Consider the following 25,204-nt stretch of genomic DNA (forward strand, 5'->3'; position numbering starts at 1 on the left):
GGGAAGGAAGTGCAAACCAGGCCCACAGGATACCGAAGGCTGGAGCACTGAGGATGACTAGGCCCCACTCTTGCAGCTAGTCTGCCCTGTGGCATCTGTTAATGGTTCTTGAGAACTGTCTGGAGGAAGAGACCAGGAGTCTATGCAAAACAGTAGCTTTAGTTATGCATTTTCTCATTAATCATCAGTGAATACTACATCAGTATTAGTGGTAGCAAGACACTGAATGTAAACTACTGATACTTCATTTTTATTCATGCTCAAGCCTGAATGCATAAAGCTAATTTAGTGTGCGCAAACCGCTACAAGACACTGGTTGTCCTGGCTAGTTTTATGTCAACTTGACACAAGCTAGCATCAACTGAAACGAGAAAACCTCAATTGAGAAAATGCCTCCATGAGATCCAGCTGTAAGGCATTTTCTTAATTAGTGCTTGATGGGGGGAAGGCTCAGTCCATTGTGGATGGGGCCAGCCCTGGGCTGGTGGTCCTGAGTTTTATTCAAGAAGGCTGAACAAGTCATGAGGAACAAGCCAGTAAGCAGCACCCCTCCATGGACTTATCAGTCCTTCCCTCCAGGTTCCTCCCCTGCTGGAGTTCCTGTCTTGACTTCCTGCAGTGGACTGTGACGCTGGATATGTAAACCAAATAAAGCCATTCCTCCCCAATTGCTTTTGGTTGTGGTGTTTCATCACAGCAAGAGAAACCCTAATAGGATACCAGGCTTGAGCAAGATAACCTTCACTAGGTCTCACCGATTCCTTGTTTATGAAATATTTACTTTTAGAAGCAAATAACTTTTTAGTTGGCACCATAAGCCTACTTTGTAGTTCGAGACTTAAATTAGTCGCTTTCATCTCCACTACACCCAACTGTTATTAAATTAAAATGCTATTCTTTTCATTTCCACAAAACATTATTTTGAAGTCTAGAAGCAATCCTGTAACTTAACACCTACACCAACACACTTTCTGCTTTGAAGATAAATTCAGGTAATTACATCTTCAAAAAAGAATATTGAAGAATGACATTTCATGAAATGGTGTGAATCATAAGATCTGTTTGGAAGCAATCGGGGCACCCACCTCATGTTATCACAGTTTAGTAGGTACTTCTTGATCCGGGGGAGTTTTCTCAGGATGGGCTTGATGTCTGTCATTTCTGCGATTCTTTTCATCAACCTCACCTGGACCATAGGAGGCAGACACTGAGTCAGACCACACCCACAGTCAATACACTGCACAACTGAACCAAATTTTAGGTGACAGCCGTGGTGGTTGGGATAAGAAAAGTCCTCTGTAGACTCATGTATCTGAATACTTGGTCCACTGATGGTGGTGCTGTTTGGGGAGATTACAGGACCCCTTGGAAGTGCTGCTTTGCTGGAGGGAGTAAGTTGGTGGGGGTGGGCTGTGAGGGTTTAGAGCCCCACCCACTTCCTGTTTTCTCTGCTTCCCCAGTATGGAGGAAAATGTGGCCTCTGCTTCTGCCTCCTATCGCCATGCCTTTCCCATCATCATGGACTCTATCCCTCTGGAACCACAAGCTAACACAGATCTCTTCTACCTTAAATTGCCTTTGGTTATGGTATTTTATCACAGTGGCAGGAAAATAACACAAGAGTATTTGTGATGCTCTAGAATTTGGCTGTTATAGAAAATATGTTTGCAGAGCACAGCAATTTTTTTTTTTTTTTTTTTTTGGCACCTTGCAATTTCTACGTTAGTAGTAATTTTTCAGTTTCAAGTTGTTTATTTCTTCTCTGGACAGGTCTGAAATGCAAACGTCCTGGATCCAGGTCCTGATTGACCACTGGATGTGCCCTGGTTTGGGGTGTGCATGCGTGTCTACTGCCAGCGTCACTTGGGTGCTGCTGAGGGAGCGTATGGCACCAAGAGGAAAGTGAGTTCAAACCAACACTTTGCTCCATCAAGTCTGGGAATTAGAAATCAGAATTAAGCCAGGCAGTGGTGGTTTAATCCCAGCACTCAGGAGGCAGAGGCAGGTAAATAAGTTCGAGGCCAGCCTGGTCTACAGAAGTGAGTTCCAGGACAGCCAGGGATACATAGAGAAACCCTGTTTGTGTATCCAAAACCAGAAACTAAAAACAAAACAAAACAAAAAAATCAGAATTAAGTTAGAAAGTTAGCCTTCTGGTTTCAGTCTGTGTGTGTGCATGCGTATGTATTTTCACAGCCATGTGTGCAAACATGTATATGTGGAGGCCAGAGGACAACTTCAACTCATTCCTCAGGATCCATCCACCTTTTCAAAGAGACACTGTCTCTCACTGGCCTGGGACTCCTTACGTAGGCTAGACTGGCTGGCCAGCAATCCTCAGGAATCTATCTGCCTTGACTTCTTAGCACTGGTATTATAAGCATAAGCCACCAAATCCAGCTTTTAGAAAGTTAGCTTTCTGAGATAAAATAATTTATTACCAGACAACATTACCAATTCCAGGAAGCCTTGCTCATCCTGAACAAGCACCTGTCCTTGCCAGTGCCCACCTGATCCATCCCACCGAAAGTCTCCTGCAAGTCTCCTGAAGGTGTGAGCGTCTTGCTCGCTCTGAGGGATGCATAGAGATGCCCCGAGTCTGGAATGCCGTTGGAGAGCTCCTGAGCAGTCATCTTCACCAACACTTTGAAGTGCTCTTCTTCCTCAAAGCATGGGCTACAAAAACACAGTGAAGTCTTGGAGACCGACCCAGCTCCATTTTGATACAGCAGCAAAGTTATTACAGAGTAATCCGGTATCTTTCAAAATTTCCTATGTCCTTAGGAATTACAAGTAAAATCAGACTAGAATGTGACAAATGAAGAAAATCCTTGGGGAAGCATTTCAGAATTAGATATGTTAAACTCCCACTTATTAATATAAAGTTACTTGTTAAATATTTCACTCCACAGATGCATCATGTCTGGCAGGTTCCGTTCCAGGCAGAGGGATGAAAACAGCACACCCTACATCACCAAGGAAAAATACAAAAGTTGAAATTAATTATGGTACCATTAAAACTAAGGACACTGTAGAGACAAGTCTTTGACTTTAGCCGTGATGGAGAGTGAAAGGCTACCTGCTCATAGGTATCCAGCTGTGAGTCGTCAGGGAGCACATGAGGTGAAACGGTCATGCCTCCTGTCTTTAACTCAATCTGTTGGGCTTGCTCTCTGTAGTCAAGGATGCCACAACCCAGCCTGATGAGCAAAGAAGTACCTGAGTTAGGAGAGTTGCCTGTGCCTATCATTTTCAACTGCACAGGGTATGTATGCTAATTCATAACCGCAACTCTCCTATCTCCTGTACATGTCACGGTTCCTGAATGCATGCTAGCATAAACCTCTACACAGCTCGATGTGCTTACTCACTGAGGTACAAACCCACTTCTCCATCTGGAACTCATGTCCAGCATCCAGGACGCTAGACTTTAGCAGTTAGTGTCCACCGCTAAAGATAACAGGATGCATGCGCTTTTACAGTCTTCAGCTTGTACAGTTGTCATGAGTGCTTTCTTCCCCCTAAATATTTTCACACATACTTTATTTGCTCAAATATCTGGTGATGGAGTGGAGGGATCTGAGAAATATGTGCAAGAATTCTCTGTGTACTGATGTTTCTAGAAGAAATATTATCCATCTGAGCCCAAAGCACTACTGTGAGGTGCTCCTGAAAACTGGGTTAAAAGGACAGACACTAGGAGCTATTAAAATGGCTGAGAATTGGGACAAAACTTCCTAAAAGTCAAAGATGCAATCCAATCCTCAGCCAGCATATAGGCTCCAGAGCCAGGCAGCACTGGAACACGCAGGCAACTTGAACTCCATGAAGTGCACATCAGACTGAGCGGCAGCACCCAGCCACTGTGCATGGCAGTTTAGGTTTCCCTGACTTGTTCTTTTATTCTATTATTTCATATGTTTAAGTATTTGCCTGCATGGATGTCTGTATACATGTGTGTCCCGGTGCCTGTAGAGACCAGAGGAAGACATCAGAATCTCTGGAACTGGATTTATAGTCAGTTGTGAGCTACCATGTCGGTGTTGGGAATAGAACCGAGGACCTCTGGAAGAGCAGCAAGTGCTGCTGGGCCATCTCTCCAGCCTCAGTTTCCTTTTACTGTCCTATAGCAGGAGAGGAAGTCTGTAGCTGTCAAGACAAACTCACGTACAATTTCTAATCTCTCCACAGGCTGGCGTGCGGGGGGGGGGGGGGGGGGGGGGGGAACGGGGGGGGGGACGGGACGGGACACGGGGGGACGGGGACAGCCACTGCCAAGTTAGTTCAGGAGAAAAGAAGAGACAGGAGGAGGCTGTCCACCTGGACAGACAGCCCTCAAGCTACAGCTGTTCCTTACACTGAATTGTTCTTATTTCCTGATTAAGTGTATTCCCCTTTCTTCAAGATCTTTGGTGATCCATCTGGACAGATGCCTTCATAAGTATTACCCACTTCTCTAGATTCATATATATATATATATATATATATATATTTTCGAGACTGGGTTTCTCTGTGTAGCTTTGCGCCTTTCCTGGAACTCACTTGGTAGCCCAGGCTGGCCTCGAAGTCACAGAGATCCACCTGGCTCTGCCTCCCAAGTGCTGGGATTAAAGGCGTGCGCTACCACTGCCCGGCTAGATTCATATTTTAATGTAACATATTTAAAATGAGAAAACATGTCCATAAGAAAGCAAATACCATTGTACAGGCAGTGACAACATTAAGTTTTAAAAACCAAATAACCCCCTGGGAGGTTTTAAAATCAAAATAATTCCCTGGGAGGTGACACCCATCAGGGCATGAACATAATACTCAAAGGACACACACACACATACACACACACACACACACACACACACACTAATAAACATCATAAAAATATGCTGAACAGCATGGATGTGCATCTATTACGCTCTACAACTCACTTGGTCAGCACATTGCAGAAGAGAGGCACATAGGGTCTCAACTCCTCTGGAAGGGTGTTTAAGCTGGAAAAGGCTCGGAAATACACCACACCATTGGTGGGCTGGGGACAGTACTGCACAGGGATGTCTCCAGCTGGAAAACAAAAGCAATCCTTTTGGTTTAATTAATAAAATTTGAATGGGTTTGTGTTTGTTTTTGAAGCAGGGTCTCATGTAGGTAGGGCTATCCTCAAACTAGATGTTTATCGAAGGATGGCCCTGAGCTCTTGATTTCTCCTGCTGGGATTACAGTAGGGTTCAAGAGATACTCTGCATGCTGGGCAAGCTCTCTACCAACTGAGCTACATCCCCAGCCCCTAATCATTCTTTAAGAAATCATGCTACTGCTTTTCAAGGATGGAGGTTTAGAACTTGTAAGAGCATAGAAACATACTCATCATTTCCCATGGCTGACACATGTTTCCTTACTGCACTTTCCTTACGGTATGAAGTGGAAACACTACGATGTAAGGCAGCCCCTGCTTGCCAAAGCACTGGGGTGGAACACTCATCATGTTTTTCTGATTGCACAGCTAATTTCAGCAGCATCTCCGTGTCAGTTTCACCTGTATCTGAGCCGTACCCTGAGAGCTTTCCTTCATCAATATGGTTAAGTCCACGTTGATGGTCATTCCCACAACATCTGACTTCATCGTCCCATCTCTATATGCTGCTGGTCTCCCCCAGTGAGTCCTCCCACCCTTCAGGAGCACTGTATAATGAATGACCTGTCCTCCACAACCTTCATGATATCTTAGGACACCATGACCTTAGGGCATCTCCTCATCTCTGGGGGTAGGTTTTCTGGATTCTGTTTTATATATCCCCACCTTGCACAGTGCCCTATACTGAAAGAGGAATGAAAATGTTTGGTGATGCATGATTTATTGTCTCTATTTCTTGAAATTCCCTTATAAATAAAAATGTAAGAGGGGTCGTGGTGATTACTCAGTAGTCAAAGTGCTTGCCTCACAAGCAAGAGGACCAGAGTTGGGATTTTGATAACTGTCCAGAGTTGGGACATCCATGTAAAATGTCACATAGGCATTGCAGCCCACTTTTAATTTTAGCCTTGAAGGTTGGAGATGGGATTCCCTGGAAGAAGCTGTCTAGCAAGACTAGCCATATCGGTCAACTCTGGGTTTGATTGAGAGACCCCGCCTCACTAAATAAGTTACAAGATCAGTAGAGAATGATTCTCAATATCAACCTCCACATGCACATGCTCCCCACATGTTCACTCAACCACATACAGGTGCATCTGGAGACACACACACCCATGTCACACATGAAAATGATTTCTGGGAGTTTTCATTCCCTCCCTGCGGCCCCTCTCAGCTAAACACACAAACCTATACAAATAAATCGGACATGGCAAGTGAGATAATCACTGTTAAAATATGCAAGGCAGGGTAGAGATGCCTCACAGGAAACTGTTTCTACCCTGGGGTTGTCATCCAGTGCTTGTCTAGCAAACAGGAGGCTCTCAGTTCCAAAATCAAATCCAATCAAATCCATCCATCATCCACAGTGCACATTAAAGCTCAACCTCTGGCTGGATCAATACAAAAACTACCCATGGCCACTCACAAGTTCATGTGGCAACATCTTCCAGGAAAATGCTCTTCCAGAGACAACTGTCTCTCATGTCACCAACCACAAGCAAAGGGAAAACAAGCAACTCCAAGATCTCACAGCAGTGATACAGGAGACCCACAGCATCCCCAGGCCCTGTCCTTTCTCTGTAACTCCTCAGGACCTAACTTTGCCAGTGTTTATCCCCTCACTTCCTCTGCTAGGAAAGCGAAAGAGCTAGAGTGAGACAGGCGCTCAGAGGATTCCTACAGTCTTCCAAAGCCATCCTGAATTCAACCACAGGGAAATGCCTATCCTCACCTGATCCCAGCAGCAGTGAATCCCCCTGACACCATCAAATCTATACTTACAGAAAGAAACAAAGCTTCTTCCCGAATAAAGAAGTCTATCATCATTGAAGTCAAAATAATTTGCAAGGACTGGGAAAAAGCTCAGTTGGTGAAATCAGGGGCCTGAGTTTGATCCTCACAATCCACAGAAAAAAAGAAAAGAAAAGAAAGAAAGAAAGTCAGGAGTGGAGGTGCACACTGGTAATCCCCAAACTGGGAGATGGAGACATGTCACTAGCTCACCAGCCTAGCTGAACTACAAAGCCCCAAGTCCCAGTGAGTGACACTGTGGTGACATTGTCTTGAAAAACAGGTGGATCATACCTGAGCAGATAGACATAAGATTGGCCTTTGGCCTACACACACACACACACACACACACACACACACACACACACACACACACACACGCACACACACACGCACACGTACATATATATGTGTGTGCACATATAAACCAACAATAATTTGCAAGGCATATAAACAGCAGAGCTATATGAACAGGTTGCTCACTCAGATGTTTTCTGGAAAACATCTAAAACATGACTCTGCCTGTTTGCAAACTGCTTCTTCATGCAGTCAAAGCACCCAGGTACCCATGAGAAGGACTTGATGGTGACCTGCGAGCCCGATGTCAAACTTGGTGACAGGCATGGTGGGCTCAATGTCAGAAACTTTTAGTGCTGGGAGACAGGAGGCATCTTGAGGTTTGCTTTGCTGAGTTCGTAACTCTAAACCTAAAGTGGAAAAAAAAAAAAGGTGAAAATGAAAACCAAACAACCCTGACTGAAAGTTTTAGGGTTTTATGCTCTTCTTGGTCTGCTAGTCTTCATTATAGAAGATCTAAGGTGAGCCACTGAGGCCACAGGTAGAGGGGACACGATCATCAAAGCATGTAAGTGCTTGCCACACCTTGTCTAGGCAAACCTGATGTCACTGCATCATTCTGCAACTACCCCAGCATCCCAATTGCCCCTTGTGTGCATACATTCATAGTCAACATTTGAATCACTCAGCTATTTTTTTTTCTTTCCTCTAATCACAAAGTCCCTCATGCTAAGGACTTCAGTCTTCCGTGGCAGTCAGACACCAAAAACACTGATGTAAACTTAATAAACCTTTTCCCATTGCCAGGCATCTTCTGACCGGCCTTTAATCCAGAGGTTCCAAGCACTATGCCTAGTTTAAGTGAGCTCTGCAGAGAATTTGCACAGAAAGAAACCCCTTCTGTAGCCTGAGCATCATCATTAACGTCTTTTGCTACTGCTCTACTTCAACTTTCAACTTGACATAATCTAGAATCACCTGGAAAGAGTCTCCATGAGGAATTATCTAGACAGGTGGATTTGGGTATGTCTGTGGGGACTGTCTTAAAAGAGTTAACTGAGGTAGGAAGACCCACCCTGAATGTAGGTGGCACCACTTTATGAACTGGGCTCTGAATTACCTAAGAATGAAGAAAGCTAGTTGCACACAGGTAGGCAAGCGGGCATGAACGTATTCTCCTCACTCTGATCTCAACTCTGGATGTGCTGTGATAGCTGTTTCACATTCCTGCCACCTTAACTTCCCTATGATGGGTGGCCCATAATCTGGACCTGTGAGCCGATATAAATAAACAAACTACAGTGTGAATTTTCTGAAATGGTTAAATGTCATGGGTAGAACCCATCATGACATATATGAAGTCTGTAGGTGTCCAAACTTGCCTCTATGAGGGGTAAAAAGTTCACTAGGTTGTACGGAGGGTAGAGAGCGTGCAAGCATTATTACAGATGCATGGCCTTTAAAACAAGCAAAACTTTTCTACTGCCAAGTGTTGAATTCTTTGGGGGGCAGGGGGACAGAGCATGGAGGGGAAGACAGGAACAATGGCCTTCAGTTGAGAACTACTGATGTAAGTAACTGTGTTTCCAGGCCTGGAGGCACAAGCCTGTAATCCCAGCTAAAGGCAGTGGGAAAGTTCAAGGTCAGTGTTGAGCTCTTATCTCAAAATAAACAGTGAAGAGGCTAGAGACAGAGCTTCCTGGGAGTGCACTTGCCTAGCTCTGACAGCGCCCTGAGTTCAGGCCCGAGGAACATCAGGCCAATCATAGGAATCAGATGCATCACATCAAATCAAGTAAGCCACCTCACCCCAATCCCTCTGACCTTTCTGATAGATCTGCTGCTTGTCCGCCTGGGAGAGAGAATTCACCTTTTGCTCTAGCTTTTCAGTCTCCATTTGTGTTTGTTTCTCATAATATTTGTCATCTGGCTTCATGGATAAAGTCAGCTTGTGCTGGTTGTTCTGTGGAAACCATGGCAACAAGAACCCAGATTAAAACACGATTAGGTGAAATTAAATCCAACGAATTAAAACATGAGAGCAGTGTGCTCCTGGGCTTACAGTTCTGTTTTCCCGACTCTCAGATAATGAGAACTTGGTTAGGGCTGTTAGGCAGCTCTGAGCACACAGGCCATCTGAAACACTCGCGACCATACCTGCTATATGGTCAGTACATGAGCCGTAGGTGTTGTTACTTCAATCAGGCCAACTGTAACCACTGTCTTTCCCAAAATGTACATTTTGGCTGTAAAGAAAACCTGCACTTTCTGATATTATGAATTATTTTAAAGATAAGAGAGCCGGGCGGTGGTGGCGCATGCCTTTAATCCCAGCACTTGGGATGCAGAGGCAGGCGGATCTCTGTGAGTTCGAGGCCAGCCTGGTCTACAAAGTGAGTTCCAGGACAGGCACAAAGCTACACAGAGAAACCCTGTCTCGAAAAACCAAAAAATAAATAAATAAATAAATAAATAAATAAATAAATTAAATAAAATAATAAAGATAAGAGAACTCAAAATTAATTCTTATCTAGTACTATAAATTTCTGAAAGGCTAGAACTATAATTTTTTTTGGTTTTTCAAAACAGGGTTTCTCTGTGTAGTTTTGGTGCCTGTCCTGGATCTCGCTCTGTAGACCAGGCTGGCCTCAAACTCACAGAGATCCACCTGGCTGTGCCTTCTGAGTGCTGGGATTAAAGGCGTGTGCTACAACCGTCCAGGCTAGAACTATAATTTTTTGTTTGTTTGTTTTGAGACAAGGTCTCAGGTAGCCCATGCTGGCCTCAAACTTATGATGTAGCCAGGGATGACCCTGGACTCCTGATCCTCCTGTCTCTGCTTCACCAGTGCTGGGATGATAGGCATGTGCCACCATGTATGCCTCTGGAACAATACTTACAATTCATCAGTTTATAATTTAAGTGTACAAGACAGATGTTGACCAAATATACAAGAAAAATGGCAGGTGTTCTTAGCCTGCTTCTGTTATTTATTTCAATAATTAAGCATGTGCACATGATGTTCAACAAAGAGAGGCATGTGGATTTGATTACAATAAGAACTTCCCAACAGCTGGATGTGGTGGGAATTGCCTGTTATCCCAACACTTAGGAGGCAGAGGCAGGAAGGCTGAGAAGCAAGCTTGAGTGTGTATTCTAGGACAAATCAATAAAAGCGTGCATGGGGAGGTGGGTACATATAGGACACAGAGAAATCATAGGTCAAATGATCACATTCCTTGTCCCAAACAATGCCTTATGAGAAATCTATCCTTCAAAACAGGTAACAGTGTGACCCTCAGTAATTAAGTAGAGTACAACAGAAAATACACAGCCAAGTATAGCTTGCTAGAAAGTGGGGGGAAATACAAATCAATAATTCATTCTATATACATATATTACTATAATAAACTAAGTACCGAACTTGCATTATAATCTCAAAAACAGAATTTAAGGCATGTAAGCACGTGTATTTCTTATTACATATACACACATATATATATATACATAATCTATTAACAGAAACTGACTTATATAGATTGTGATCTTAACTTTACAATTTTCAAAAACTTGACATTTTTCAATATTTTGAAATCTAACTACCAAGTTATAGACTAAAGATTCTCTGATTTTCTTACCTTAAAATACTGCTCTACTTTTTCTTGTAAAAATTTTGGATTTTCCTTAAGGCACTGCCTAAATTTAGTCAACTGATTTCCCATCTGCAGGAGTTCCACAGGGTCCCCATCATGATTCCAGCAAGAGGCTATATACTACAACAAAGAGATGTAAACATAAAGTGCAGTGTTATAACCTCAGAAAAACTAGGCTACCCCAGGTAAACATCAAAGGCATGACAGTCTATTATGATACCAGGGTCTACTTAAAAACACCATGGATGAGGGGTGGGGATATAGTTCAGTTTGTACAGCACTTGTCTAGTATGTCCAAGGCCCTGTGTTCAATCACTAATATCCTCCATCCCCAAGACATAACTGCTTTTAACACAGTTTAAAGTCTATTAATTCTATTTTGCTTATGATATGTAATGTATTAGCTATATAAACAAATCCATTTCATATAAAAATGTAATATTCTCAAGCAGTCAATTAAGAGGCTGGAGAGACAGCTTAGCTGGTAAAGTAACTTGCTTTGCAAGCACATGTGATTGATCTCCAGAACCCCCATTAACAAGAAAGAAGCCAAGCATGGTGATACATGCTGGGTAGGCAGAGACAGGTGGGTCCCTGTTGCTCACTGTCTAGCCAGCATCACCTACTTGGTGAAAGGCCAGTGAGAGTCTCAGTCTTAAAGATATGGTGGACAGTAGTTGAGGAGCAACATCTGATATTGCCCCCCTGGTTTGCACATAGACATCCAGATACACACACACACACACACACACACACACACACACACACATACCTTCATACACACATAGACTTGCATACTTAATAATACAGGCAAATAAAAGAGAACAAAATTAACAGCCAATTAAACAAGCTAATCAAAAACTAATAAAAAGATCTGGCAAGTGGTAAAGAGAGCTACTGCTCTTGAAGAGGACCCATGTTCAGTTCCCAGGGGATCCAATACTGTCTTCTGGTCTCCAATGGCTCCTGCATGCACACAGTGCACATAAATTCTCATAGGCACTCACTCATACACATACATTAAAAAAAAAAAAAAAACCTTTAAAAAGAAAGAAAAACTAAATCATAAGTATATTTATAAGTGACTTGAAACTAAATCATAAGTATAATCAATTGTCAATGTTAATCAATCTACTCATTGCTGTCAAGAACCACAGTTCTGGTGAGCACCATGGTAGGTACATGCCTATAACCCTGGCATTCAGGATGCTGAGAGAACTGGGTTTGGGGCTGCACGGCAGGACCTTGTTTCAAATACAAATAAAAATTATAAAAACAAGTTTAAAAAAATAAAACAACATACCAATAAAAAAACAAACTCAGAGAGAATTACTAGTTATAAAACCAAAATCAGAACAAAAGGGAAAGCAGCTGTAGCAATGATCACATACCGACGTCAGGGCCAGGCCAAAGCTGGTAGACTGATGCTTCATCTGGATTTCGATTTTGTGAAGCAAAGCTTCAATCCGATCATCTTCAAATCCTTTCCTAAAAAACAAGTGAGATGCTGTGAAAAGAGAGGTCACATGGTGGCAGAGGGAATATGGAAACAATTAAATAAGTGACATATAAGGAGGGACTATATGGAGAAGGAAGGAGCAAGGGGTGGGACACAAAGATGGGAAAGACACATAAGAACAAATCATACACCACACACACACATGCACATATGAAAATGTTACACTACCCATTACTTTGTATGCTAAAAAAAAAATCCAGAATAAAAATCAAATATATAAACAACTAAATTGAACCAACACATGTCACACATTACATGGAGAGGAGGTTGTCAATGGCGGTAGTGGAGATGGCTCAGTCTCCTTCCCACAGAACACTCATGAAGGAAGGACAGAAGCAGGTCATCATGACCTTCGCACATACTCAATAACTTCTTCAATTGTCCTGTCTACGAGCTCTCGGACTGTCTTGACATCGTTCTCTCCAATCCCTTGGAGGCCAACACTGAAGTAAGCCTCCCTCGTGTAGCCATTATATCTAGAATACAAAAGCAAACAATGCCTCAGCAGCCAAGCACTTTCCTTTGTGATGCACTTTACTGACATATCAGGACTAAAGACTCTAAGTCACAATCCCACCGAAGAATGCATTAAAGCAATGTACTGAAGTAATGGTCTCAGACACTTGCTTCTAGTGGCTAGTCAAATGTACAATCATAACCTTTTAAATATTTCTAAAAGTCAGTACTACTTAAGCTTCTGCGTTATGGTAAAACAATCCTAGAAACAGTCAACTGCTGAGCTTTACAACACCTTAGTGTTTTAAGGAATACTTAATGATAGGAATTTTTAAAGCACAATGTAAGTGGTATTGATGTAGAACACCAATAAATCCAGGCCTTGGAACACAGACAGGTCTGGAGTGCCAGCCCTAGAGGCTGAGGCAGGAAGACTGAAAATGCAAGGCTTCCTGGGCAAATCAGTCAATCAATCAAACAGGCCAATCAATCAAATCAACTAAATTAGTCACATCAATTTCCATCAAACCAATCAATTCAGCCACCTGCCAACTATATCAAACCCTATCCATATCAATAAGTCAAACCCATGAACCAATCAAGTCGATCAAATCCAACCAAAGAAACACAGCTTACCCAACATCGGGAGAAAAGTCTGTGCCGAGTCCAGATTCAATCAGAGCCTTGTAAAAGGGGGAATTGGGCCCCGCAATCAGGAGAGAAGACAGAAGGTTCAGCGTGAAGGCTTCCAAAGTGTCAGTGATACTTCATGGGGGGACGGAGGATAAGTGAGGGTCAGTAAGGAGAGAACGCAAAGGAACATTCCTGGTGGTTATACATATATTGTTTTAAAATGTGTGTATAAACATGTTTATGCGTGTTTGTAGCTGCCCACATACACACGACAGTCAACTTCATTCGTCAATCATCAGGTGCCATCCAGCTTGCTTTTGGAGACAGCCTCTCTTATTTTTACTAGAAGTTCCTGATTCTGCTAGGCTGGCTGGACAGTGAGCCCTGAGGATCTGTCTATCTTCACTCCCTGCCAAAAGCACTGAGATTACAAGTTTGTGTCACCACGCCCAGCTTTAAAGTTCTGGGACTGAACTCAGGTCCTCATGGCTAGTAATCAGCACTTTCCCGGCAGAGCCCTCTCTATAGCCCTAAGAGCTTTTAAAGTCATTCAAAACCACTCTTAAATTAGCACCTGCATCTCCAATCAAGCATAATTTCAACTAGAAATTCTTGAATTTTTACTTTATTTTAATAATTATATGGGATGGGGGGGGCTCAGAACCAGAAAATTAATTTAGTTACACATCAAATGCTACCAACAGATGGTCTACTCTGTCTTTTGACATACTGTAGCTTCAGCAACAGGACCATGTCAGCACCATAAGAGACTGTGAAGTTATGAGCAGTAGCCAGAGCTTGGGTAGGGTAGAAGAGCCCTGTCCTTCCTTTCTGAAATGCTCTTCAGGGCATGAATTTGATGCTGCTCTTCAGCAAATCTCTAGAGTTACAAAGTTTTGTTTATGGCATATTCTCCTGAGGACAACGTTCACAGGATACTTATACCTGTAGTGGACCAGGAACCCCCCAAAAGCTAAACCATTAAAAGCAGTCCCTTTTTTGGGAAGTGTTTAATATTAATAAGTAGGGAAGGGAATGTGGGTCAAATGGTAGAGTACTTTCCTAGCATGCATGAAACCCTGGGTTCATGTCCCAGCATTGCATTAAAAACCAGGCGTGGCGGCACATACTTATTATCACAGCATTTGAGGCGGAAGCAGGAAAAGCTGAAGTTCAAGGTCATTCTTGGCTATATAGACAGTACCAAGCCAGAGTGAAGTGCAGAGACCCTGTGTGAATATGTGTGCATATACAATAAGAACATCATTTTTCCCTGATTGGATGGCAGATTGATTTTCCCAACCCCACATCTGATATTATTAAAAACTTGACATTTGTTCTCTAGTCTTAAAACTTGCTGGCTTCCTGAACCCTCCTACATGTCCATTAAATTACTCCCGAGTGGTGAATTATCTACCCTTCTAATCTGCCTATTTTCTTACTGTCTGCCAGCATCAATTTTACAACACATACTTACTCTGGTAAGAGGAAGCTAACGCTGACAGTAGTTTGTTTAGAGGCATCCGTAGCTAATGAGTCTGGGCCACACGTTATATGGAATTCTCTCTGCAAAATGATGTGATACTTTAGGCAGGCACTGAGCATGAACCAACCAGAGATGATCTGGACATGTCAAATCCTTTGCAGTAACCATTGTCTCAGTCTTGAAAAGCTCGGAAACACTGCACACCCCAGGACAACTTCTCAAAATATTAGTACTACACTGTCCAGGTCTGTGTTTCAATCCATTTAACAGGCAGGATAAAAACGCTGACAATAGCTGGATTGGGCACTCACAGGCTTGTCCCAGTGCTGCTGGGCTGGCACCGCTGTACTCTGCTCCATTTTCTGAAATTTACTCAGGGCTTCCTCTTGAATTTGTTTCAGGTGCTGTTCTAGCTGAAAATTGCCATAAGTGAAGAACCTAAGAATTCCAGGAAACACAGCAGCTTATTTGCTTGAAATGGGACGGAATCAACATGGAAGGAATTTGTATGAGACAGAGGGTACAAGGTATAGACCAGCTAATCTCCCCATGATCCTTAACTGCATTTAAGGATGTTTTTTGTTTTGAGGCAGTCTAATTACACATAGCAAACAGGAGGACTTGGTTAAATGCAACAAAAATTCTTTAATTTTATTTTGAACCTGCTATAAAGGCATTGTAAAAACCAAATGAGTTCCAATGACATACAATGTGTACCAGAATGTATCTAAGATTGGCAGCCCCAAATAAGGAACTTCATAAAATTCAACTTTAGGCTATAATTACCAGACTGCATGTTTTTAATATAATGTTATATAATCATCAGGGGAAAAGGCTACAAATGCCAGAGGCAATCTTTCTTTTCCATTAAAAGCTATAATTTAAAGTTCAATTATTAGCCTGGTACATGCCTTTAATCCTAGCACTTAGTAGGCAGAAGCATGTGGATCTCTGTGAGTTTGAGGCCACCTGATCTACATAGTGAATTTCAGGCCAGCCAAAGCTACACAGTGAGACCCTGTCTCAAAAAACAAAACAAACAAACCAAATAAACATTATACACAAAAGTACATACAACTAACCAAGCAAAAAAACTAACAGCAATAAAAAATAAAGTTCAATTATTACCATTCACCATTTATTCACCATTTACAGAACACTTCAGTCTGTCATGGTGAACCTTAGTCCTAGAGTGGACATCACCATTCACAAACTATATGCAATAAGGTGTAACACAGACCAGGATGGGGAATTGGGACTCCAGCAGAGGTGACTCTAATGATAGTTTGTCACCACTAAACACTGCCAACTGAGTGTTATGGCTATAGCTATTTACAGTGATGCCCCAGTAGGATCCAGAGGTGAACTAAAGTAACATGATTTTACCCACAGTTACGAATCTGTTCAGTAAACACTTCTTCCTTCAATGAGAAGCCACATCAGTTCATGTAAGAACTGTAAGAATGTAAGCACGTCAACTATTGGTCCACCATCAAATCTCTACACCAACACTACCTGGCATTGCTTGGGTGATAGTGAGTAGCATGGAACTGTTTCAGCTGCTCCCACGTGAGCTCTGGAATGCAGAGTGGGTCCCCACCGGAGACCACAGAGTACGTGTGGTCAGGAAGAAGCTTGTTCTGAAGGTGCTGGGAGAATATCCTCTCATTGTCTGTCTTGAAATTGAAAAGAAGTAAGTTAACAAAAATACTTGTAAATCAAATGCCACCCAAGAGCCACAGGGGTTCAGTTTAACTCGGCGTGCAAGTTATTCATAATCTGTGAACCCTAGGACTGGCTCTCTTAGAAGCACAGTTTGAAGTCAGAGAGAAGGGCATGGTGAGGTAAGGAAGAAGGAAAGAACTGCTTGGTCCACAAACTATATAGACACAAGGATGTTACTACCATGGAGTGTCATGAACAAAACGATACCAACTGGAGTATAAAAGATAACGGATTTGCTATTAAAAGAGGCCACAGAATCAGAGATTGTCCTGTTGTATAAAACTATCCTGTGTGTTTCTGAATGAGTGGGCCAGGCCAGGGCAGGCCTTCACATTCCAGGTCCTGTATAATGAAACCTGCCCTCTCACCATCGAAGGGTTCTGCTCTCAGTCCTGAAAATTTAAGGAGTTAGGTGAGAATATTAAATAACCACAGGTCTCCTACATTCCATGTGCATACACATTTCGAAATTTTACAAAGGTGGGTGGGTGGAGGGGCACAGGTGGTGGCTCAGTGGTTAACAAACTTGGCGGTGGCACACGCCTTTAATCCCAGCGCTGGGGAGGCAGAGGCAGGCGGGTCTCAGCCTGGGCTACAGAGTGAGATCCAGGAAAGGTGCAAAGCTACACAGAGAAACCCTGCCTGGTGCAAACGTCTGATGACACAAGTTCAAATCCCCAGAACACACATAAAGCTGGACACGTTAGCGACCCTATGTAAACACAGCACTCCCACAGCAAGATGGGAGATGGACAAAGGACAATGTGCAGAAGTTCATGGGCCAGAATGCCTGGTGTGAAAAACGAGAGAACCCTCCTCAAACACAGTGGAAGGCAAGCACCAACACCTTATGCTGTCCTCTGCCCTCCACAGGCACCGTGGCATGCCAGAGCCTGCACTCACAGATGAACATGCTCCATTTAGACACATACGTTTTTTACAATAATAATTTTAATACAGTAGAAGTGAGGAAGAGCACTTACAAACGCCCCTTTCATCTCATTAAAGACGACTCCTTTAAAGATCAAGGGGGTCTGAGGGTCACTTGGATTCTCATGTTCTAGTCGCCATCCTTCCTGCCTAAATAAACAGTAAATGGATAAATAAAAGATGGTAGTGAGCAGGCTACTAACGCCCGCATCAAATAACTGATCATTACCCACCAGAAGTCCAGTTCCCTCAAGCATGGGAAGAAAGTTGCATCCAAATACACTGAGAGGAGATTCTGAAAATCTTTGGGATTTTGTGTGGAGAACGGATACATCGTATAATCGCTGGCTGGGGAGAAAAGAAGAATGAGATTTAAAAAATATACGAAATGCTTTGAGAAACTCATGACTTTGAAGTCTCACTTCTTGACATCCTTCAGTATTTAACTCCCGTGGAAACAGAAGGGGTAGCCCTGCACTTGGCATTTCCGCTCAGCTCACCACGCTGAGCCTTAACCTTTCCAAACCCCAATGTCTTCTCTGAACAGACCCTCACACCAGCTCTCCAGTGACCTTCCCTGTGCTCTGATTTGATTGACTTACTTGACTTCATTGCTCCACTGGCTTAATTGATAAGAATGATTGACTGTTTTAATTCAAGCAATACAGACATTAATCAAACATTGTACATGCTATAGGGATATCCCCAAATTTGTTCTGAACTTTATCAGAAAAACTCCCATACCATTGTCCTAAAACTCCAGTTTTCCCTTACTTACTTGCTAATTGTGTGTGTTCATACATGTGTGTGTATATGTTTGTGTGCTTGGGTGCATGTACACATGTGCTTGTGTGACCGTGGAGGTCAGAGGTGGATGTTGACACTTCTATCAATCACCCTCGGCCTTAGATTTTGACACAGGGTCTTACACTGAACCCAGAGCTCACCAATTCAGCTAGATTGACTGGATAAAAAGACAAAAGATCCTCCTGCCTCCACTCTCCTGCATTAGGATCGTGGGTACACACCACTATGCCTGGCAATAGATGCTAGAGTCCTGAACTTGGGTCCTCGTCCTCATGCTTTGCGGCAAGCACTTTATCAACCGAGCCATCTCCCCAGCCCCTAGTACTCCCATTTTTATTATCGAACCAAGATGTAGCTTTCCTAAAATAATTGAGTTTCTAACATCTTTCACCTAGTCCAGGGACTGATAAAAATTATTCTACTACATTAAGTCCTCTTTTGCTCTTGGAAAATAACTTAAATTCACTCCCTTATATCTGAGAGACCAAACATGGTTTTGATTCAGGATGTCAGTCTTACCTGTGAAGGCATTCATAAACGTGGACAGTGACCTGTTGAGCATTTTGAAGAAAGGATCTCTGCATGGGTACTTCTGAGACCCGCAGAGGACGGTATGCTCAAGAACATGGGGGACTCCAGTGCTGTCCATTGGGGTCGTGCGGAACTGTACACTGAGGGAAAGGACAGATGACAAACAGGTGACAAGGGTTAGCCTAACATTCTGTAGCAGAATTCCTGAGCCTGTGGCCACCCTGCATCATTAAAAACAATCACTCTTATACCTCAGTCTTTCAATAAAATGCTTTCTGACTATAACGTCTGAATCACTGAGTCATGCTGTAAAATTTCAATGTATCTAGATGATAGCATCTTTAGATGAATTCATATAATCTTCCTTTATGGGAAGAGGGGGAGAGGTGGAAACAGATTCTCCTCTATAGCCCAGTCTGGCCTGGAACTCACTACGTAGCCTAGCGAGTTAACAGCAATCCTCCTGCTTCTGCCTCCCTAGTGCTAGGTTTACTGGTGAGCCACCATGCCCAGGAAGGCACACTTTCTCCTCTCATTTCAGCATGTATGGTAGATGTGTTGGACAGAGACATTCACGGACATGGTCTCAAAAGGACCCCACACCTGAATAAGTTATTTTTGTCTTCCCTCGCCAGGTGCAGGTATCTGGCTCCCGTGCTGTCATGGCTGAGCTTTACTGCTGTCAGGAACAGTTCCGGGACAGGGGTGACCTGGGGAGAGAAGGACAGTGTGAGCACACTCACGAGGCATGGCTGCCTTCCACACACCAGGAGAGCCAGCGTCTTTTCTCGTGTGTGTGTGTGTGTGTGTGTGTGTGTGTGTGTGTGTGTGTGTGTGTGTCTGTGCGCGTGCACGCACGCACGAGTGTGTGGAGGTCAGAGGACAACCTCTGGTGGCATTCCTTAGCAGTCCATCTTAGTTTTTGATACAAATTCTCACTGGCCTGGAACTTGCTGAGTAAGCTAGACTTGGTGGCCAGTGAACATCAGGCATCCACCTGTCTCTACCTCTTCTGTTAGGGGACTACAGGAGCATGGCACCATCCCTGGCTTTCTGTTTTAACATGGATTCTAGGGATTCAATTTAGGTCCTCTTGTAAGTATTTCACCAACTAAGTTATTTCCCCCGGCCAAGACTTAGGCTAGGAAGCTAGCATTTCAGACCTGGTGTAGACAGACCAACTTATTCAAATCCCTGATCTCACGACCAAGGACATTTAGACTCGATTAAAGGCCAATGAGAAGGCATGTTGCTTCTGGTCCTAATTACTTATTCTTTATCAATCATTTTCCAAGCATGTTACATAGGAAGTGCACATTGCCATCTATCCCCTCATTTACTCATTTACAGAGAAACACAGCTGAGGCTCAGTTAATGAGCACTGAGCCAAGATCCACCTGCTGTCCATGTCCTTTCTACTGAACTATGTCATGAATGCCTGCCATACAAATGAATGACTCCCCACTCCTCAGGAAGGGAGCAGCAGCAGACAGATGGAGGAATGACCTCTTCCTCAAGTGAGTCTCTAGAGTCCTTGATATAAACTGCAGGATTCTGGGGGCTGGAGAGACAGGTAAGTCAATAAAGTGCTTGCTGAGAGAACATGTGGACCTAAGTTTGATCCCCAGCATCCACAAAAAGCCAGATGCACAAAACAATATGTCTGTAACCCCAATACCAAGGAGGCAGAGACAGGAAGATTCCCAAAGTTCACTGGCCCGCCAGTCAGTCTAACACAATCAGCAAACTCCACGTTCAGTGAGACAGCCTGTCTCAAGGCTGTGATGTAATGCAGCTGGCAGGGGATCTGCCATGGATGAAGTCCTGAGTTCCATTCCCAGCACCCTAGGAAACAGAGCATGGGAGCATACACATGCAATCCCAGCTCCTGGGAGAGAGAGGCAAGAGGGTAAGAGAAGCTGAAGGCTGTCCTTGGCTACACTGCACATTTGAGGCCAGCCAGGATGACGTGAAAACCTGCCTAAAAAAAGTAAAAGTATGATTGAGGAAGATACCCCTGAGGAAGACCTCTGGCACCCATAGGGACACACGTGTGTGTGTGTGTGTGTGTGTGTGTGTGTGTGTGTGTGTCACATGCATGCATACACACATGCACATGCCCCCCCCCCCCCACACACACACAGTGTGTCCTGTCACACATTCATATCAGCTGGTTCTCTTTCTTTCAATCACAAGCCATACATACTATGATAACTATACCATTATCATTCTCTTTTCTCAGACGATAACCTGTCCACTTCTCTACAGGAAGTTCCCATCAAAACCACAGTTAGAACCAAGTCTCCTGAGTCTAACTTAGGGGCCCAGATATACAAATGACATGGATAGAGCAGGCTCTTGATACTTGTGTAATTGTAGCTGGTTTTGTGTTCCTGAATTCACTCAGATAGATGATCAATGCACTTAAAACCAGGAGACAATGTTGTGCCTGCTTAACAACAGCTTTCAGGGAAGTTGTTTTCAAGCAAGAATTACCATTTCCTCCACACTTCTCTTTGAACGCACCATTCTGAACAAGGTCTTCATTGCCAGCAACTTGTAAATTCCTCTGCATGGCCTTTCAGGGAGCTCACAATGCTCTCCCCCCATTTTTGTGACTCATCACTCCAAGACCTATCCTGGAACTAGTGCTCCAGTTTCACTGGCCTTGCTTATTTCTACCACTTATCAAATTCTGCCCTTTGTTGCAGCCGCATGAGGCTTTCTAGCTTACAGGTTCTGCCTTCTTGTATTTGTTAAATACAAGCACAGTACAAAGTCTGTGACCAAAAACTTGACCTGTGAGATTTTCTTTCATATATGTATCTGTGTATTTAATGTGTGTGTGTGTGTGTGTGTGTGTGTGTGTGTGTGTGTGTGTGTGTATCTGAGACAGAGTATTCCAGGCTGTCCATGAACTTGCTAAATATCCAAAAATGACCCTGAACTCCTGATCCTCCTGTCTCCACCTTTCATTTATAGGCATATACCACCAAACAAGGTTTCATATGGTGCTAGGGATGTAACCTAGGGCTTCCTGGATCCTAGACAGGCATTCTACCAACTGAGCTACATCCCCAGCTCAAATGTCTCAGTAATTACATTTAAATAAAAAAGTAATATGAAGGTTTTAACCTAAACGTACAAAATAAAGACAAGAAAAAGAACCAACAAAACCCATTTTTAATGTAAATCAAGTAAATACTGGTGTACTATCTCTTCTTTGTAATTCCAAGACAAACTAGCTAAAAAGGGTTGTCTGTAAGTTTAGAGGCAACTATACTTGATGACAGAATGTGAATGAGGGGACATAGGGAACAGCAAACATCATCTGTACTGATCACAGTGAACGATCAGGCTTGGGTACAGAAATTTCAGTGGGTTTGACTACAAAAGCCCTACTTTGGTGTGTGTGGGGGGTCATTTTCTAATGATTGAGGCTTTGAAGGGTACAATTAAGGCCTGGCCATCATTTCATGCGTAAGCCATCTGGAGCACCTGCTATGAGTCAGGAAACTTGCCAGGTCCTGGAAAGGTAAGAATTAAAAACTGCAGTCTCTACTCTCAAGAGATCTCATCTGCCAGCAGAAGCTGAATGTGTACCAACCTTGATCCATAAAGAACATGGCAAGACAGATGGGTGAGTACCTGGTTTACGGTGAATCCATGGATCTTTTCGCCCACTTTATACTGAAGAGCTCGCTGGCAGGCTTGATCACTCTTCTCCCTCCATACTTTGTGATGTACCCTGCTGAGTTTAAAGAAAGTTCTCAAAGTTAGTGAATTTCCTGGAAAGTTGTTTGGTTAAATACCTTAGTGACATATGTAAATAACCCCATAGGATAAAGTAAACTAATTAAAGAGAACTTGTATCCTGCATCTTCCAAGATCTTGGACATTTCAAAAGACTAGTTTCTAGTTATGCTCTTTCTGTTTTGACCTTGAATAGAAACAAAAGCACAAAGACTTTGAAAAAGACAGTACACGGGTATCATGTGAGCAGGTAAACTTATTAGAGGAATGTACATAGATAATAAAAAGAAAAAAAGCAAATAAACTCTAAGTCTGGGGGGCATAACTACCCAAAACAAATAGAGAGTTACAATCTTGTCAGGGCAGTCTTGCCAAGTAATGATGACATCATTTAGAACAGTTATTTTCTCAAACTGTATGTTTATGAAGTTTTCTGTATTAAGATCTCAGAAGTATCCCTTATAAAGGTTATATGGACAGAAGGAAAAGAAAACAACAACACAAATAAACCCCAAGCCCCACCAATTCAGTCATTGGCAGTACCAGAGAGAGATGTTAAATTCAATTGGTTTTCCTCTCTGACAGAAAGTTCTAGATTATGGGTAGAAATTTGAAGCAACTGTTGATCATCAGAACAGGATCTGCATGACAACACTGACAGACAAAAGGCTAGGTTTACTCATTTCTATTCTGGTAGCTGCATACACTAATAAAATTGCTGCTATCAAGTTCAAACACTCTTAAAGCCCACACCCCCACAGAAACCCACACCCCCATGTTTCCTCACCTAGACTAAGAGGAGTTTGGCAGCACTATAAAATAAGGGTTTGGATTAGCATGAAAGTCAAACACTTTTTAAAAGCATCTTTACTTTTCCATAAATCGAGTAGCTACAAAATGTTCGACTCCAGGAGGCACAACTTTACAAAAACAGTAGCTTGTCATGAAGTCCTAAAGGACTCTGCCTCGTAACAAAAAATGAGATGGGCACAAATCTATTAATGAGAGCCATAAACTGCCTCTTTTATTACACAGTTAAAATCCACATCAAAGTCCATCTTTACTTCAAACAGCGTTGGTAACCCACACTCAGGACCACCCACTCGCTCTGGGACCACAAAAAGTCCAAGAACGGAAAGTGGGTCAGGACAGTGCCCTGGACCTGGCTCCCCTTTGGAGCACCGGTGTCACCCCAACTCTGGTAGCTGGGGCATCAGCTTCTTGGGGAGAGCGTGCTGTGCCACGCGCCGAAGATAAAAGGGACTACTTTACAATCTCTGATGGAAGTAGGAAGTAAGGATACTTGGTTTGGGGAGCCCAGGAGAGGGTTTGGGGGGTACGTGAGGCACCCGCAAGAAATTAGGGGAAGCAAGAGCCCCAGAGAGGGCTGTCACCCGTGCCCAGGGATGGCAGAGACCTCGAAGTCTCTCATACCGGTCCCTCCCCTGCCCGTCCACTGTTGCCACCCACGCTGTCTCACCCGCAGCTCAGTCGCTGTACAGTGCACAGTCCCGGACGACCGCTGAAGCGCCACATGGCAAGTGACCAACATGGGGCCAGTGTGGAGACTGCCTTTAACCTGACGCACGGCGCGGGGCGGGGAGCGACCTCGAGACTCTCATTGGACAGGCGGAGTGGAGACGTCGTCTGCAATAGGCTGGAGGGGAGGAAGGCGGTTCCATGGGGCGGAGTCATGTACGGGGCGGGTGATGGGTGGGTGATAGTGATGGGCAGGCCTCAGAAAAGGACCAGTGGGAGGAGGGCGAGAAGGAAGCAGAGCTGGGGACGGACGTAGAGGGGCAAGTGATAGGGGCTTTGCTGCAAGGGACCAGCCTGGAGCAATAAGAAGCGGGAAATTTGCTAATGAAGGGCGTGATGTGGGTATGGAGCGTATCGTAGGCAAGAGGGGAGGATCATGTGCTGGCGAGGGGGTATTTGGGCAAGTGAGCACCTGGCTAAGGAGGTGTTGGGGGGTGGGGGAGAGGAGTGGTAGTGGCGGTACTTGTGCAGATGAGGGGATGGAGCTTTGCTAATGAGGAAATGGTCCTAGGCAGATAAAGGGCAGGTCAGATGCAAATGAAGGACCTAGCTTTTGCAGTTTATGTGCAGTAGGTGCAGATAAGGGATGGGGCATATGCTGGTGAGCAGTACGGACAAAACGCTGCCCATTAGCACATGAGGGGGCGGAACATGGTGCCTGACTGTCTGGAGCGAGGTGGTGTGAACCCTGAAATGAAACTGTGATCCTGCTTCGCCCACCGTTAGTACTAGGGTGACAGGTGAAAAAAGTCCAGATGGGTACCCATCCGGTGTCTGAACCTCTTGGGGTGGTGGCTTCAAAGATACTACACTGGATGGTAGCCAGGTCCCTAACACTATGATGTTACCATTAGAAGTGGTCTCCTCACAGATATCCCGTGGCACACCCTGGACAGCTCAGAGCTCCAGGAGGGGTACGTGGTCCACTGTGTCTGCTCTTCTCGTTCGTCGGCTCA

At 43.8% G+C, this 25,204-nt stretch overlaps 1 protein-coding gene across 2 annotated transcripts in view; it reads right to left on the bottom strand.

Annotated features, from left to right (window-relative positions):
- The window catches only part of Pitrm1 (pitrilysin metallopeptidase 1), a 31,915-nt gene extending 7,620 nt beyond the window's left edge, over nt 1-24,295 (bottom strand). Inside the window, exons 1-20 of one of the 2 annotated variants that reach the window (XM_059263439.1) lie at nt 24,190-24,295; nt 22,605-22,704; nt 19,560-19,666; nt 18,945-19,096; nt 17,852-17,966; nt 17,672-17,768; nt 16,479-16,639; nt 15,275-15,401; nt 14,955-15,043; nt 13,481-13,609; nt 12,751-12,864; nt 12,261-12,357; nt 10,855-10,989; nt 9,041-9,179; nt 7,510-7,626; nt 4,926-5,058; nt 3,080-3,200; nt 2,890-2,966; nt 2,511-2,676; nt 1,086-1,186 (exon numbers count right to left, since the gene is read on the bottom strand). In XM_059263439.1, coding sequence (XP_059119422.1) covers nt 1,086-1,186; nt 2,511-2,676; nt 2,890-2,966; nt 3,080-3,200; nt 4,926-5,058; nt 7,510-7,626; nt 9,041-9,179; nt 10,855-10,989; nt 12,261-12,357; nt 12,751-12,864; nt 13,481-13,609; nt 14,955-15,043; nt 15,275-15,401; nt 16,479-16,639; nt 17,672-17,768; nt 17,852-17,966; nt 18,945-19,096; nt 19,560-19,666; nt 22,605-22,704; nt 24,190-24,245 — 2,333 coding nt within the window. In that variant the 5' untranslated portion in view covers nt 24,246-24,295. Of the gene's footprint in view, nt 1-1,085; nt 1,187-2,510; nt 2,677-2,889; nt 2,967-3,079; nt 3,201-4,925; nt 5,059-7,509; nt 7,627-9,040; nt 9,180-10,854; nt 10,990-12,260; nt 12,358-12,750; nt 12,865-13,480; nt 13,610-14,954; nt 15,044-15,274; nt 15,402-16,478; nt 16,640-17,671; nt 17,769-17,851; nt 17,967-18,944; nt 19,097-19,559; nt 19,667-22,604; nt 22,708-24,189 lie in introns of both variants that reach the window. The other variant, XM_059263438.1, reaches the window with a different exon arrangement.
- Between the last annotated feature and the right edge of the window lie 909 nt (nt 24,296-25,204).

Source organism: Peromyscus eremicus, chromosome 5 (assembly GCF_949786415.1).
Source record: "Peromyscus eremicus chromosome 5, PerEre_H2_v1, whole genome shotgun sequence".
Classification (NCBI taxonomy): Eukaryota; Metazoa; Chordata; class Mammalia; order Rodentia; family Cricetidae; genus Peromyscus; species Peromyscus eremicus.